The following is a 15596-nucleotide window of genomic DNA, read 5'->3' as shown; positions in this document are numbered from 1 at the left end:
CCACTATGGCTGTGGCTGGGAGGGCAGTCTCTGCTCAGCACAAGCATTAAAATCTCTGGGACATGCAGGTGGAACTGGGCCCGCCCCGTCTGGAGGAGGACTCTTAAGCTTTGCTTTGACCCTGAGCTTGCAGGCCTGACCATCTACATCAGGGCGAGGTACACTTTTTCTGTAAAGGGCCAGATAGCAAATACTGAGGGTCTGCAGGCCCTGTAAAACCATTCTTGGCTCAGAGTATACAAAAGAGGCCAAGGGCTGGGTCTGACTATGGGGTCATCACTTGCCCACCCTGATCTCCATACTTTCTTCCAGGTGGTGTAAAGTGTCCTGGCACCCACTTTCCTGTCACAGCTGATTCCAGACAAAATTCCTAAGTAGGAGGACAGTGACTTCTCCCTCTTGTTCTAGCTGGCTCTTCTGTACCAGGCTTACCATGTGCCCCAAATGCCAAGACCCAGAGAGAAATCACAGGTAAATGAATGCACACAAAGACACCAGAGTCCTAGCATGTTAGGACTCTCCCATCCTGCCCCCACCTCCATCATGCCTTTCCAAAAAGCCAAAGGGACCTTCCAGAACATGGACCCAGGATTGCCTGCATGTCCAAGAAAGCTGTCTGAGAGAGCAACCCTGGAAGGAGGAGTTCTGATCCTTGGCCACATATTAGAATCACCCGGGGAAGCTTCCTAAGCAATGCTGATGTCATTCTCTACTTTTCAAGGTTCTCATCTAGATGGCCTGGGGTGGGGCCTAGGTGGAGGATTTTAAGCTTCTTGGTATTCCATGCGTAACCAGAGTGGAACCACTGACCTAACCAAAGGAATGAAACTCCGACAGTACAACAGGATCAGGCACCTGGACTACTTGGAGGCCTTCCCAGAGCTGTGAAGCTCCTCACCCAGGCAGACACTCCCATCCACAGGGCACCTGCTTCCTGCCCAGGTGGACCAGAGGTCATGGGCTGGCTTCATTCCAAGCGTCTCTTCCTGTTTTCCCATTTGCCAACTCAGTGTCAAGTATGGCTATTTGAGGACCCTGGGGACACTCTTCTTTCGAAGCACCTATTACACCAGGCCTGGGAAGGGAGGGTCCTTAAACCTTCTCCTCTAGTAGTTAATCATAGGTAGGAGCAATGATGAGAGTCACGAGCCTCTAGGGGAATACAGAAGAGGGGGTTCAGGCAGGCTTCCCAGAGGAGCTGACCCTTCATCAGAAAAGAGGCATGAAAAATGGCAGAGGTGAGGAACAGCATCAAAATCTTGGGGAACAGAAAGTAATTTGGTACACCTGCAAAGAGTATTCGTGAGGAGGGGGTGGGGAGGGCAAAGGCCAGATCAGAAGGCCCTGGGTGCTAAATTAGGGGTTTGTACTTGTTCCTGGCAATACCGAAGGAGCTCTTAAAGCAGAAGAGTTATGTAGCTGGATTCTGCATTTTAGAGAGACACACTGGCCTTAAAATACAAAAAACAGTCAACAGTGTGACTGATATTCAGGAAATATCACTTATCTAAGGAGGGAAAAGAGGCAAACACCTCTGTGTTACTATCCTGTGTGCCGGTTGAGATGGGGACCGTTTTTGGCTGAGAGACACGACTGCAGGAACAACAAGTAAGGCACATAATTGCTGAAAGTCCTTTAAATCAAAACATTTCAACTTGGTCTCTGGTTAATTGGCCCAGGACCCACAACTCCCTGTGTTCAGCTCTACAATTTTTGAGGCTGATGTGAAAAGGTTTCATAAGTGACCAGAAGCTCAGTGGTAACACCAGCCTCTGGATCTCAGATTTCCTTAAGACTCCTCAGAACTCAGGTCTCTTCATCCTACACCTGACACAGCGAGATGAGTGAACCAAAGCAGAGAAGTCAGGACACTTTTTTTTTCTGAGCATATAACTATTAGTTCTGAGTGGCAGAGGGTCTTTGGCTGAATCCTGGGGAAACCAGGTTCTAAAACTCCTCAACTGGGCTCAGGAGGGCCCAGGAGAGCAGCCAGCCAGTCTTCTGGGTACTGCAGGCCCCCTGCCAACCCCCTCCCTGGGGAAGGCTGCAGCCAGCTTCCTTCCACCAGACGCTGAGTTCCCACAATGCTCTGCGTCCCTTCCTCAGAGCCCAGTAGGACAATATGGAAGTTATGCTCACAGATGTTTCTGTGAAAGGAAAAGGAAGTGAGGTAAACACCTGTCTGATCCATTCCCTGGCCAGCTAAGGAGAATTCTTTGAGTCAATCAGACAGAAATGGGACCCAGGAGAGTACTGCCTGAGTGAGGAAGTGATGACTGGCCAGCCCATTCCAGTTTTTAACAGAGGAAGACTCTGCCAAATACAAAAATTACTGGCAAAAGCAGGCCAGGAGACAGTCCTTGCCCTCTGGCCTTCCTGGATTTGGTTTCATTTTTTAATGTGCCATGGAGGGGCCATGACACCAATAACACCAGTCAATAGTCTCCTATTACAACACAGTGTGATGCTGGGGGAACCCTTGACAAGTCTATCATCTCACACCACCCTCACCAAACTGCTAAACCAGTAATATTTGGCTGTGCCAAGCAAAAATGCCTTCCCCCCCAAAGCACATACCCTGGCCACACAACTGCCCTTCCACTGCAAAGCTTCATTCAGTGTGATTAACTGCATTTACAAAATTCCTTTCAAAATCACAAAGCAATGTCAATATTTTTTAAAACATTTTCTCCCATGCTCCAAGGTCATCTCAATCTATCTATGGTTATTCTCCAGCCAATTTATCTTCCTGCTGTTGCCATAGATAAAACTATTTTTAGTGCACAACAGGTACGAAGGCAGATTTTTTTTTTAACTTTACAACCCCTGTTGGTTGGCATCCATAAATGCCTCTCAGAGGTTTATCAGCTGACAGACATTACTCTCCCATCTGTTTGGTGTTTTTTTTTCCCCCCTTGAGAGATTTCAGATAAGAAGGAGGTACAAATTGTAGGTGGCAGCTATTAAACGAAGGGTAACTAGTGACAGTCTGGTCTGGCCGCACCACCCTGGGCAGCTGACTCCGAGAACTCCCTGCTCAGTGTCAGCTGTCACCACCATTTCTGGTTGGCCTGAAGGCCTGGCCGGATACATCCCGGTTCCCCAGCAGTCCCTAATTTGGTAAGCTCTTGGGATGAAACAGAAATGTTATTTTAATGGCTAGCGTTTTACTGCACAAGGCCATCGCTCGTGGCATATCACAGAGGAAAGACAGAACAATATAGAGTTTACTGAAAAACTTTCAACTTAGGGAACACTTTCCACTTGTTTGGTCTGCAACTTTATTTTTAAGACATCCTACCCTTGTTTATCCAAAAAAAATAAGTGTTTTGCCCTAAAGCAGGTCTAATACATCACTGTTAAACAGTATATGCCAACAGTTCCATTTAGAAGAAATGATACTTCCTTTTTTCAGTATGTCAATGATGTCACTCGCCTTACAAAGTCTCGCTCCATCCTGCAAGACTAAACACAAATGTCTGCTGCAGAGGGAGGCCTTCCTCAGAAGCCTCAAGAAGAACCTTTCCTTTTAGCTTCCATGCAACCTGTCAACACTCTACCCTACTATTACAACCATCACTCTGTATGATGGCAGTCTGGGACAAATGTCTATACCCAGGTAGAGTGGACCCCAATATCTGACCCTTCATCACACAGAAGGTCTATAAGCATTGCTTAAAAATCAATTAATCAATCAAAGATCACAGTTTTTACAAGCACACACAGTACCAATGCCATTTGCAAATTCTGAACAGAGTTGGAAATCACAAGGAAATCTTTAGTTATCTTCTTTGCAGAGCAAATACCCATGTGCTCAAAGTAGTAGCCTTACATGGTCTGATTCAGGGCACTGACCACTTCAGACCAAAGTATTTCAGATGTCTTACTCAAAGGGCAAAGCCTTCTCAACAGTGTGTTCATTCCATCAGACACCACAGTATGTATAGCTAAAGAAATACTTGAAAGTAAATATTTGAGAAAAAAATCTTCAGAAAGGTTATCTACTATACTAATCACATTTGCATCCACCCACATCACTCTAGCCACTCAACGAGTATCCACTCTGGAAGGGGACCTAGACAATTTCACACAATCTGGTCCCACACAGGATCCTGTCCAAGCTCAGGGCTGGCTTTGCAGTAACTTCATTCTTTCTCAATCATAATTATGTTCCAACTGAGAAGGATTTCCACAGAAAAAAAAACAAATACCCATCCTGGTGTAAGGCTAGGACTGTGGTTGGAAATCCACTTGGACCTAACAGGAATCTTGCTTTATGAACCCAACGATTGGCTTCCATCAACCTTAAATATCTTGTGTTCACACACATCGGAACCTATCACTTGGCCCAGACCCAGGAGTAACACAGAGTCCTTCTGGAGCTAAAGAAAAACAGCACTGAAGACGACTGCTAGTCATTTGGGGGAGGTATGTAAAATAAAGTGAGCACATCTACAAGACTAAAAAACAGACAGGAGTATCAAAGGGGCCCCTGGCTTGGACTTAGCCACTTGTTTAGCTAAACATATGGAAAATAAGTTGGTGGTGGTTTAGTCGCTTAGTCGTGTCCAGCCCTTGCGACACCATGGACTATAACCCACCAGGCTCCTCTGTCCAGGGGATTTCCCGGGCAAGAATACTGGAGTGAGGAGCCATTTCCTTTTCCAGGGGATCTTCCCAACCCAAGAATCGAACCCACGTCTCCTGCATGAAAGGGGTCTCCTGCATGGAAGTGGTCTCCTGCATACAAGCGGTCTCCTGCATTGCAGGGTGGATTCTTTACTGTTTGAGCTAGATGGCGCTTATGGTAAAGAATCTGCCTGCCAGTGCAGGAGACACAAGAGATGCGGGTTCAATCCCTGGGTCAGGAATATCCCCTGGAGGAGGAAATGGCAACCTATTCCAGTATTCTTGCCTGGAAAATTCCATGGGCAAAGGAACCTGGTGGGCTACAGTCCATGGAGGTGCAAAGAGTCAGACACAACTAAGCAGACAGACAGACACAGGGAAATAGATTAGAGAAGTTTCAAGCACAGAAATGATGCACTGAGATGATGAGTACTGAATATCATAGTGAACAGATGAACCTACAAGGCACAAGGAGATCAAACCAGTCCATCCTAAAGGAAATCAGCCCTGAGCATTCATTGGAAGGACTGATGCTGAAGCTGAAGCTCCAATGTTTTGGCCACCTGATGCAAAGAGCTGACTCACTGGAAAAGTCCTTGATGCGGGGAAAGATAAAAAGCAGGAGAAGAAGGGAACAACAGAGGATGAGATGGTTGGATGGCATCACCAACTCAACGGACATGAGTTAGGGCAAGCTCTGGGAGATAATGAAGGACAGGGAAGCCTGGCGTGCTGTAGTCCATGGGGTCGAAAAGAGTCGGATATGACTGAGCGACTGAACAACAACAACGAAAAAGGCACAAACCAAGGCCCTGGCAGTGTGCTCTGAGGTACCAGTCCTGGAAGAGATACAAAATGGGAAAGATGTGGCTAGCAATTCTTTCACAGAGCACCTGGAGCGATGAGAAAAGATGCAACAAAGATGGCAAAGAAATAGCACTTCCAAAGGGCAACCTAGGTGGAGATGGTGCCCACTGTGCTAGTATTTAAATCAGAAAGAAGAAAGCACCTTGTATAAACCCAGGTCCCACAACCCGGCTACAAGGTGGCCAGCTCCTAATCTCTACTTTGTAAAATAAAGCCTACCTTAGTTAAGACCACTCCAAATCAGTGTTATTCTATCACCAGTGGTCACAAGTGGCCCTTTTTTTTTTTTTTTTTATCTCTGGAAGGAGGAAAGTTTGATTAAAGACATTCATCACCTTTGAGTCTCCAGATAGGGATAATGCAGAAAGTTCCCCGTGCATTTTTAAAAACGGTGCCATCAATACACTTGGCTTGCTAGAGGAGGCAGGAAAGGAGAGGAAATCTCTGGGAATTCCAGAAAGTCCCCTAAGTCCCCTTTCGAGCCCATGGGGTGTTTCTGGGGCATAGAAAAGAAGGGGCTTGCTCGCGGAGCTGGGACAGAACCTAAAATTGAGTCCAGGTGGAGTGTCCGGGCCGAGGGACCGGTTTCGCGCGTCTCCATCTCTAGACCCCCAAGCGGGGCTGGCTGGACTGGGAAGTGGGACAGCAGCAGCTCCCAATCCTAGCTACTCACCCTCCTGCTGGGCGCCCCGGAGCCGCTGCCCGAGAGCAGGGTGACAGTGGACGTGGAGCGCAGCATCCCGCAGCAGCGGCGTTGGTGGCGGGTTCGGCGCGGCACTGTTCCCGGGTGTAATAAGCCAGAGGGAAGCGAGGAGGGCGGGAACCGCGCAGGCCACAAGCGCCGGCGGGGCAGGGTGGGGGCGGGGCAGAGGCCGGGCCAAGGGGCGGGGCCGGGGCGGGGCCCGCGCACTCGCCTGACCTGTCAGGCTGCATTTTCTCAGGAGAGCGCAGACCCAGCAGAAGTTGGTCACCAACCTTCCCCCACGGTTCTGCGTCCTCCCAGGGTCAGTCCTAGGACAGGACTGAGTGCCTACCATGAGTGCCTCCCAGCAGTCAACACGATCTACCAATCCACCAATCCCTTATCCTGTGGAGTTTGCAATCTGGTGGGGATACTGAGAAATGACAGGTGTCGGTGCTTTGGTAGAAAAGATGATACACACAGGAGCTCACAATGTGGCCTTAGGAATAGCCTGTGTAGGAAAAGTCTTCCCAGAGGATGTGATGACTAACGTAAGACCTGAAATACACACAGAAGCAAGCCAGGCATAGAGTGTTCATTACACCTGCTCATGTTTGTTTAATAGTTACTGCGACCCTGACTGGGAAGTACTTTGCATGTATTAACTCATTTAATCCTCACAACCACCCTTTGAATAGGCACTATTCCCATTTTGCAGATAAGGACACTGACTCACCGAGAGACTGAGTAACAGAGCAGATGCCCCACTGCCCGGAAAGTGGCAAAGCTGTGATGGACTCCACAGTCTAAGCCTAGTGCCTTGCTTGTCCTCTCTGCTGCCCCCTAGCACAGAGAGGAGGGAATTACAGGCCAAAACAAACTACGTGGAAAGATGGCAAAAGGCAAGAGAAGGTTTGGTAGAATTTTTAGAAACTGAAAATACCACAGTGCAAGGGGCAAATGGTAGAAAAGCGCGCAGAAGGGCACTGGGCCAGATCATGAAGAACCTGGTGTGCTTAGTTGAAGAGTTTGGCATTTATCCTGAGGACAAATGTATCTCAATAGGGGAAGACTTTCCCTCTCTGTTGTTGCTGCTGCTGCTGCTGCTGCTTTAAAGCCCAAACCCTCCCTTCCTACCAAGCTCTCCAGGACGCTCCTGCCCTGAACACTTACCCTCGTGAATCTCAATGCTTTTTGAGACCGTGTCTTCTTTAGAGTCATCAATATGTGTGTCTGTCCCCTTCCCAGTGGTGAGCTTCCAGAGGGGAAGGGTCCAGACTCACCCTAGTCTGAATTCCCAGTGTGGCACCAACACAGAAGACACTCAAGGAATATAAGAAATGTTGCTGAACAAAATTCCAGATGCTCCTGTAAGATTTGCTCCTTCTGCAGATGAGGAAACTGAGACCAGAGAATCTAACTGATGTCACGCAGGCTTTCCCAATGTCACACACCCTGTGCTTTACCATCTCAATCATCATCATCATCACCCCAGCTCTGTCTGCATTTTCCCTGCTGCATATGCCTTTTCTCATCAAAACCTCACCATAACCAAAAGCATGGATACTATTATCACCTCCATTTTACCAAGGAGGGAACTGAGACCTAGGGGTATTAGGTTAAATGGTGAATAGCTGGGATTAGACCTGTAGTCTTCTAACTCCAGGGCCCCCCCCCTTTTTTTTTTTTACTGCACCCTTCCTGCATCCTTCTATCCACTCACCCTTCTAAAAAAGAGTCTAAAAGATGGGTCTGCCTTCCAATAAAAAGTGGTCAACATTGTGTTAGCTTCAGAGGTATAGCACTTTGATAAAAAAATAAAAATAAAAATAAGCCAAAAGAAGTGGTCAAAATATGGCTGTTGAAAGTCAATATGGATTAGAGATAGCTGCATGATTACCTCAGGAGAAAAAGACTAGTGAATGTTGTTGTTATGTTGCCTTGAGGAGAAAGGAAATGGGCTGCTGTTCAGACAGGCCCAAGATAACCTGGCATCAGTGTATATTTATATTATGGCAGCCACCCAAGTGATTGCTCAAGATGGAGTCAGCATTTGAGAGGAAGGGTGGGCTATGGAATCATTTCTCCTCCATCTATCCAAGTCTTTCATATTGTTAATACTTTTTGTACTGCATTATAGTTCATTACAAAAGCAGCAGACTTCGTATTCACTCGTGACCTCTTGGTGGAAACTTGATCTTGCTTACATCCAAGCCTGTCTGGTGCCTAGAACAGTAATTGGCACGTAGTAAATGCACAATAAATAATGAATGGGTGAAGAAATGATATTATAGAGTAATTGGCACATAGTAAATGTGCAATAAACACTGAATGAGTGAAGAAATATTACAGAGTAATTGGTATGTTGCAAGTGCACAGCAAATGTTGGATGAATGAAGAAATGATATTACAGGGGGTTCCCCAGTAGTCTAGTGGTTAGGACTTGGTATTTTCATAGCTGAGATCTGGGTTCAACCCCTGACCTGGGAAATAATATCTCACAAGTCACACAGTGCAGCCACATAAAGAAATAGGGGGGAAAAAAAAAAAAAGGATATTACATACCAATCCTTCAGCTCACTCATAGTCAAGCAAAACTAAGACTAAGCTCCTTTCTAATCCAGCTTCTAATGGAGGTGAGAGTCTCCAAGCAGTTTGTCAGCTCAAGCAGCCAGAGCCCCAGGATTGTCCCCAGGACTGTCCCAGCCAGGTAAGTTCCCCACACCAGCTGGCACTAAGGGCTACAGGAGCTGTGGGTGGGCAGATGCCAGGCTCTGGCCTAGGCTACGGCCAATCCATGCCAGGCCAACACCTAAGGAACTGCAAGAGAGGGGACTGGAGAGCCCAAAGTGGGAAAGGAGGAGGAGGAGGAAAATATTAATAGGAAGACAGGTAGGGACTGAGCAACCAATGAAAAACTGGAGCTGGCAGAGAAGGGAAAAAGTCCACAATGAAATCATAGTCCAGGAAATAGGACTTCTGCCCAGCCAGAAGACGTTGGGAGTGAGAGGTGAGGACAGGGACAGAGGCTCTGGTGCAGACAGTCACCTTGCTCCCTTTCAGCACTGGTCCGGCCTCCTCCGGGCCCTCCCTGAGCACTGGTGACGGAGGAGGGCCACTGCCCTGGAAGCAACAGACACTGTAACACAACTCTCTTAGCTGCCACACCTTCCCATCCACAGTAATAGCCACATGGCTAAAACCTGTCCTAAATTTCTCTGCTGATGCACAGGGCTGTAGAAAATTTTAGATGTCTGCATAAACACACCTTTCATTTTCTTGAAATCAGTCACTGGATTGCACCTCCTCCCATCCCAGCTCCTGGACTACTCTCGCATTTCCTTCAGCTTCTGCTTTCTGAGTATGTCAAGGTTGCATATTGTCACCCTGCTTATTTAACTTATATGCAGACTACATCATGAGAAATGCCAGGCTGGATGAATCACAAACTGGAATCAAGATTGCCAGGAGAAGTACCAACAACCTCAGAAATGCAGATGGTACCAACCAAATGGCAGAAAGCAAAGAGGAACTAAAGAGCCTCTTGATGAGAGTGAAAGAGTTCAAAAAACTAAGATCATAGTATCTGGTCCCATCATTTCATGGCAAATAGATGGGGAAAAAATGGAAAGAGTGGCAGATTTTCTTTTCTTGGGCTCCAAAATCACTGTGGACGGTGACTGCAGTCATGAAATTAAAGGAAGGAAAGTGGTGGCAAACCCAGACAAAGTAGTAAAAAGCAGAGATGTCACTTTGTCAACAAAGGTCCATATAGTCAAAGCTATGGTTTTTCCAGGGCTTCCCTGGTGGCTCAGGCAGTAAAGAATCCGCCTGCAATGTGGGAGACCTGGGTTGGAGATCTGGGTTTGATCCCTGGGTTGGAACGATTCCCTGGAGAAAGGCATGGCAAACCACTCCAGTAGTCTTGCCTGGAAAATCCCCATGGACAGAGGAGCCTGGAGGGCTACTGTTCATGGGGTCACAAAGTCAGACACGACTGAGCGAATAAGCACATGGTTTTTCCAGTAGTCATGTATGGATGTGAGAGTTGTACTATAAAGAAGGCTGAGTGCCAAAAAATTGATGCTTTTGAATTGTGGTGCTGAATAAGACTATTGACAGTTCCTCGGACTGCAAGGAGGTCAAACCAGTCAGTCCTAAAGTAAATCAACACTGGATTTGATTCCAATGAATGAATATTCATTGGAAGGCCTGAGGCTCCAATACTTTGGCCACCTGATGCAAAGAGCTGACACATTGAAAAAAGGCCCTGATGCTGGGAAAGATTGAAGGCAGGAAGAGAAGGAGGCGACAGAGAATGAGATGGTTGGATGGCATCACTGACTCAGTGGACATCAATTTGAGCAAGCTCTGGGAGATAGTGATGGACAGGGAAGCCTGGTGTGTCCATGGGGTCACAAAGAGTCGGACATGACTTAGCGACTGAACAACTGCTTTCTGAATTATCTGTGGTGCTCTCTTCTGAGCTCTCTCCAAACTCTCTATCGGCATTTTTAGCTGAGGAGCTCTGATGGGACCCACTTATCCAGCAAAGTCCTGAGTGGCAAAGACAACCCATATTTCTTGGCAGAACCCATCAGGAACAGGACACACAGGAGGTGAGCCCAGGTGATGCCCGGCTTCCTGGTATTTTTGCTCTCTTCACTCTTCTGTCTTTGAGGGTTCCCTTTTTTTACCCTCTTCTATTCAGGTATCACAACACCTCAAAGTCCTGGCATATTCCTGTTCTGAATGCCAAACAGAGACCAACTTTTCACAACACAAAAAGGACACATTTCCAACCCAAGGATAAGGGTATTGAATTACAAAGCTCCTTTGGATAAAGTAGAACAAGAAATACCCCACATTCACTGAATGTCTGAGAAGCAGAGAACAGGGTCTAGAGATAAGGAAAGCAGACTGAGAGGAACCCAATACCTCAGCCACGTCACCCAGATACACAGAATTTATAAACCTGTCTAGACACAGGGGATGGAACCTGCTGCACATCCACTCTGGGGAATAAAACTCATAGAAAACAATCCTGTGCTCACCTGTTAATTCACGGACAAATGCCCAATTCATTGGCTAGTAAGAAGCCAATCCACTGAACAAATATGTACCAAGCACCTACTATGTACCAGGCACTGGGGACACAGAGAGAAGTAAGAGAGCCACTGCTTTCTGGGAACTCACAATCAATCTGTGAAGAGAGATGTGAATTTAGCCAACACTTATGCAGCATTGACTGTGTTCAGAAGCTTAAAATGCATTGTCTCATTGAACCTTCCCAGCACCTCAGTGAGGAAGGTGTTATTATGTCCCCTATTTTGCAGATGAGGAAATCACATCACAGGGAGGGGAAGTGACTAGCACTGGTAACAATGCTAGTAAGTGGTGGAGCTGAGCTTCAGTCCCAGGCAAGACAGCTTCAGACTCTATGTCCTTGAGGTGTGATCCTGCTCAGTCATTAAGTCATGTCTGACTGTATGTGACCCATGGACTGTGGCCCACCAGGCTCCCCCATCCATGAAATTTCCCAGGCAAGAATACTGGAGTAGGTTTTCATTTCCTCCTCCAGGGGATCTTCCCAATCCAGGGACCGAACCCACATCTCCTGCATCTCTTGCATTGGTATTGGATTCTTTACCACTAAGCCACAAGGGAAGCCCATGTCCTTGACAGCTCACCTCTTAAACTGGGAGAGAAGCCAGACTTGAGGCATGCCCAAAGCACTGTAGTGGGCAAAGGACAAAGGAATTCAAGGCACTGAGCTGGAGAAAGCAGGAAGGCTCCTCTGAGAAGGCAGCATGGGAGCTGGCCCCACAGAATGAGGAAGAAAATGTTAGGACATTCTGGACTGGGGGCCAGAGGACACAGTGAGATCAGAGGGTCTGGGAAATGTGTGCTTGCCTCTCTAGCTTGACCCTCAGAACAGGAAGGAATGGCCCAAGCAAAGTAGACTAGGATTAGACTGTAAAAACCTTGAATAAAATTGAGACTCGATCTGCAGGTGACGAGGGGGCAAGTGAAGGTGTACAAGCAGGGCAGTGACACAAGGGGCAGCAGAGAGAATATTATGCCTGGACGGCAGAGACCACAGGACAAGTGCTTTTGGGTCTATGGGAATAATATTATTTTTCAACTTTCTTTTTGTAAATTTTTGCCTGCACCATATGGCTTTTGGGATCTTAGTTCCCTGATCAGGAATCAAACCCAAGCCCATGGCAGTGAAACCCTAATTCCTACCACTGGACCGCCAGGGAACTCCCTGGGAATAGTAAGTATTACGCTTGATCTTAGCCAAAAGGCCAACAAGCGATAGGAAATAGTATTGATAAGAGAAAAAGGGACTCTGAAATGGAGGACCCAGCAGTGATGGAAAGGAAAGGAAAGGATGGATTCAAAAAGCAGAAAATCAAACAAAACTTACCGACCAATCAAAAGTTGGAAGACTTATGTGAATCCTACATTATCCCAGTGAGTAGTCAATCAGGAGTGCCATAGATACCCAGGGGAGGGGAATCAGTAAATAAAATGGATGTGTAAAGGATAAGTGATTCCTTTTTTAGCCCTGGGACTTTGCCAAGCGTTAAACTCCCAGGGACACACCTGCACACCTAGAGGAAGACACCCTCCTGGCTTGTCCAAGGAGCCCCGTGGGCTTGTGGTAGGAAACTTGCAGGTGCAAAGGCGGAAATCTTATGTATTTATTTTTTCAGGAAGACAGCCTGGTGACTGTCTTTAAGAGGAAACAGGCTCCACCCAATGTCAAAAAAAAAAAAAAAATCACAGAAGGGAAGGCGTAAGTGCAGTGAGAGATGTTAAAGGAATTAGAGGCCTTTCCCAGCACATGGCACAAAGAATGTCTCCTTCTGCCACTCTCATGCTTCCCTGAGCAACTTAGGAGTTTTGCTGCAATAGACACTGACTTTGTGGTGACTGCTCAGTAGATCCTATTTGGATCAGTTAATATATGAGTTATACCTGTATTTGACTCTATACTAAAATTAAAATAGCTAATCTACAAAAAGGATTTTTAAAAAAAATTTAAAAAGCCCTGGAACTTCCCTGGTGGCCCAGTGGTTAAGAATCCACCTTGCAATGCAGGGGACACAGGTTCAATCCCTGGTCGGGGAACTAAGATCCCACATGCCGTGGAGCAACTACTGAGGCCAATCGCCAAAACTAGAGAGTCCTTGTGCTGCAGTGAAAGATCCTGAACGACTCAATTAAGACCTGGTACAGCCAAATAAATAAATGTTTTAAAAAATAAATAAACAAAATTTAAAAGTCTTGAAATGTTTATATGTATACTCATGTGGAACAGCTGATAACATCTGTTTACGCTATGACCACCATCTTAGGTCAGCTTCTCCCAGAAGCAGACTCTGAACCAAGGATCCCTGTGGAGGAGATTATTGAGGAGGTGCCTTCAGGAGCAACCAGGAAGGGAGTAGGGTCTCAGAAAGGGGAAGGAGTCAGCAAGGGCACCGTCTTAGATAAAGTCCAGATCTTGATCCCATGGACAGCTCTGGAATGTAAACTGAACCTCAGTTAGTCCTGCCGCCAGACCAAAGAGCTGGACTTTCTTACTCCTATGCTAGTCGGTAATTTTCTGGTACATGGGGTGGAGGACAGAGGGAGAATATAACTCACAGATACTTGTGGCACTCCCTAGGGGCAAGAAACGTCTATGTCCCTAATAGGCACAGAATATTGGCACCAAAGCTACACAAAAGCCGGGAAACTGACACACGAGCTGGCAAAGGATGACTGAGACGATCGGGTGAGCAGCAGCTGTGTCCATTCTAGCTATATAAAATATGGAGAGATATATATACACACACACACACACAGATATACCGAGGGATATACAATACGTCACTACTCAGAGTAAAGATCTCTGGAACAACAATAATCTTAAACCAGAGTCTGGTAGAAAACAGGGTGAATAATACAGACAGTCTGAAAGAATCAGGTGAAGAAACATTCAATCTACTGATGGGAGAGGCAGGACCTCAAAATTCAAGAGGCTGGAACAAGGAGCAGAATCTGACAAGACGCAGCAAGGATACATCTACGGTCCTCACCTTGTGTCCAGAATCAACAGCTGCGCCAACACAGGGCACGAGACAGGCTCAGCAGCGTCATGTACTAAGGTCATCTGCAGAACTCGGTGGCTCCACAGAGGCCCACCCCTTGGAGACCCAGTACTTGTCATCTAATTTCAAGATCCCTTTAGAGGAAGGCAGGGTCTGGAATCAGAAAAGCGAAAGTTCTTACTATGCTGGCTCCCGGGAAGTGGCCTTTGGTTCTGGTGCCTCAGTTTAAAGGAACAAGGAGCACCCAAATGATTTCAGAAGAACATGACGCAGATGATATAAGAACTTGACACTATATAATGAGAGATGTAGGTGGCAGACTTGGGAAAATTGACCCTCTAGGAGAGGCTGGGGTTTGATGACTTCAATTCTTGAAACACTGCCAAGTGGCAGAGTGGTTAAACTTGTTCTGTGTAACCCAAAATGTCGAATGGGGCCCAGTAGGTAAAAGCTACAAGGAGATGCAGTTCAATACAATCTAAGGAATAAGCCAGAGCTACCCAAGAAGAGGGAATAAAGGAAAGAAATGGCTCAGAATGGAAATGACAGACAGGACCAATTTGTGAGGCAGGCAGGGCATTCCCCATCACTACAGTGTGGTCTCCAAACCTGGCTGCCGACTAGAGCCACCTGGGGTCTTGATAACAATATATTTCTGGGTCCTGATCCAAGGACACTCTTGATTTCATGGATCTGAGATGACACCCAGAAATTCACATCCTAATAAGCTTCTCAAACTTTTTCTTATGCCATCACCCAGCATTTCTACAAGGACCAGGGGGAAGACATCTCATCAAGGATGACTAGAGAGAATTCAGGCAGCAGGTGGGGAAGAGGGCATAGAGTAGATGCCCTTATTCCCTTCAAATTCCAGAAATTTGTGACCCTGGGGTTATGGAATTCTGAACTTCACATCAGGGGAGTCAGGGAAACATTGTTTAATAGACAGAACTCTGGACCCAAACTAACCTGAGTGTCTGTTAAGGCTCTGCCACACATTAGCTGACGTGTCCCGGGCATGTCATCTCCACTCTCCAAGTCTTAATCTTCTCTCCTGTAAAATAGGAGATAACAGTACCACCTCTTAGAGTCATTGGGAGGTTTGAATGAGAGTGTAAAATATAAATGATACGACTATAGTGTATCATGAAGTCCCTTAAACTAAAGAAAACCACGAATTGCCTGGTCATTTTGATGGCAATGCTGAGTGTAAAAGATGAAACACTCCTTTAGATTTGGAACAACTTCTTCAAAGCTAGTATGTTGAGTGTTCCATACTGGTGCTAATATAAGACCTTTGGAAAAGCCATTCC

General features: G+C 46.5%; 1 protein-coding gene across 6 annotated transcripts in view; it reads right to left on the bottom strand.

The window, feature by feature from the left end:
• Window positions 1-15337, bottom strand: part of MYZAP (myocardial zonula adherens protein) — a 121361-nt gene extending 106024 nt beyond the window's left edge. For 5 of the 6 annotated variants that reach the window (XR_015134607.1, XM_086321185.1, XM_086321188.1 and 2 more), the window contains exon 1: window positions 6170-6305. Coding sequence is in view for 5 of the 6 variants with exons in the window: in XM_086321185.1 (XP_086177311.1) it covers window positions 6170-6235 (66 nt within the window). In the remaining variant the exon portion in view is untranslated. Of the gene's footprint in view, window positions 1-6169; window positions 6306-15252 lie in introns of those variants that run through there. The other variant, XM_086321186.1, reaches the window with a different exon arrangement.
• Window positions 15338-15596: the final 259 nt, after the last annotated feature.

This window comes from Bos grunniens, chromosome 10, assembly GCF_055505025.1.
Source record: "Bos grunniens cultivar Pamir isolate PY7600 chromosome 10, Bosgru_T2T1.0, whole genome shotgun sequence".
In the NCBI taxonomy this organism is placed as follows: domain Eukaryota; kingdom Metazoa; phylum Chordata; class Mammalia; order Artiodactyla; family Bovidae; genus Bos; species Bos grunniens.
Note: the sequence above shows the minus strand (reverse complement) of the source record. Positions and strands in the feature narration are given on the sequence as shown.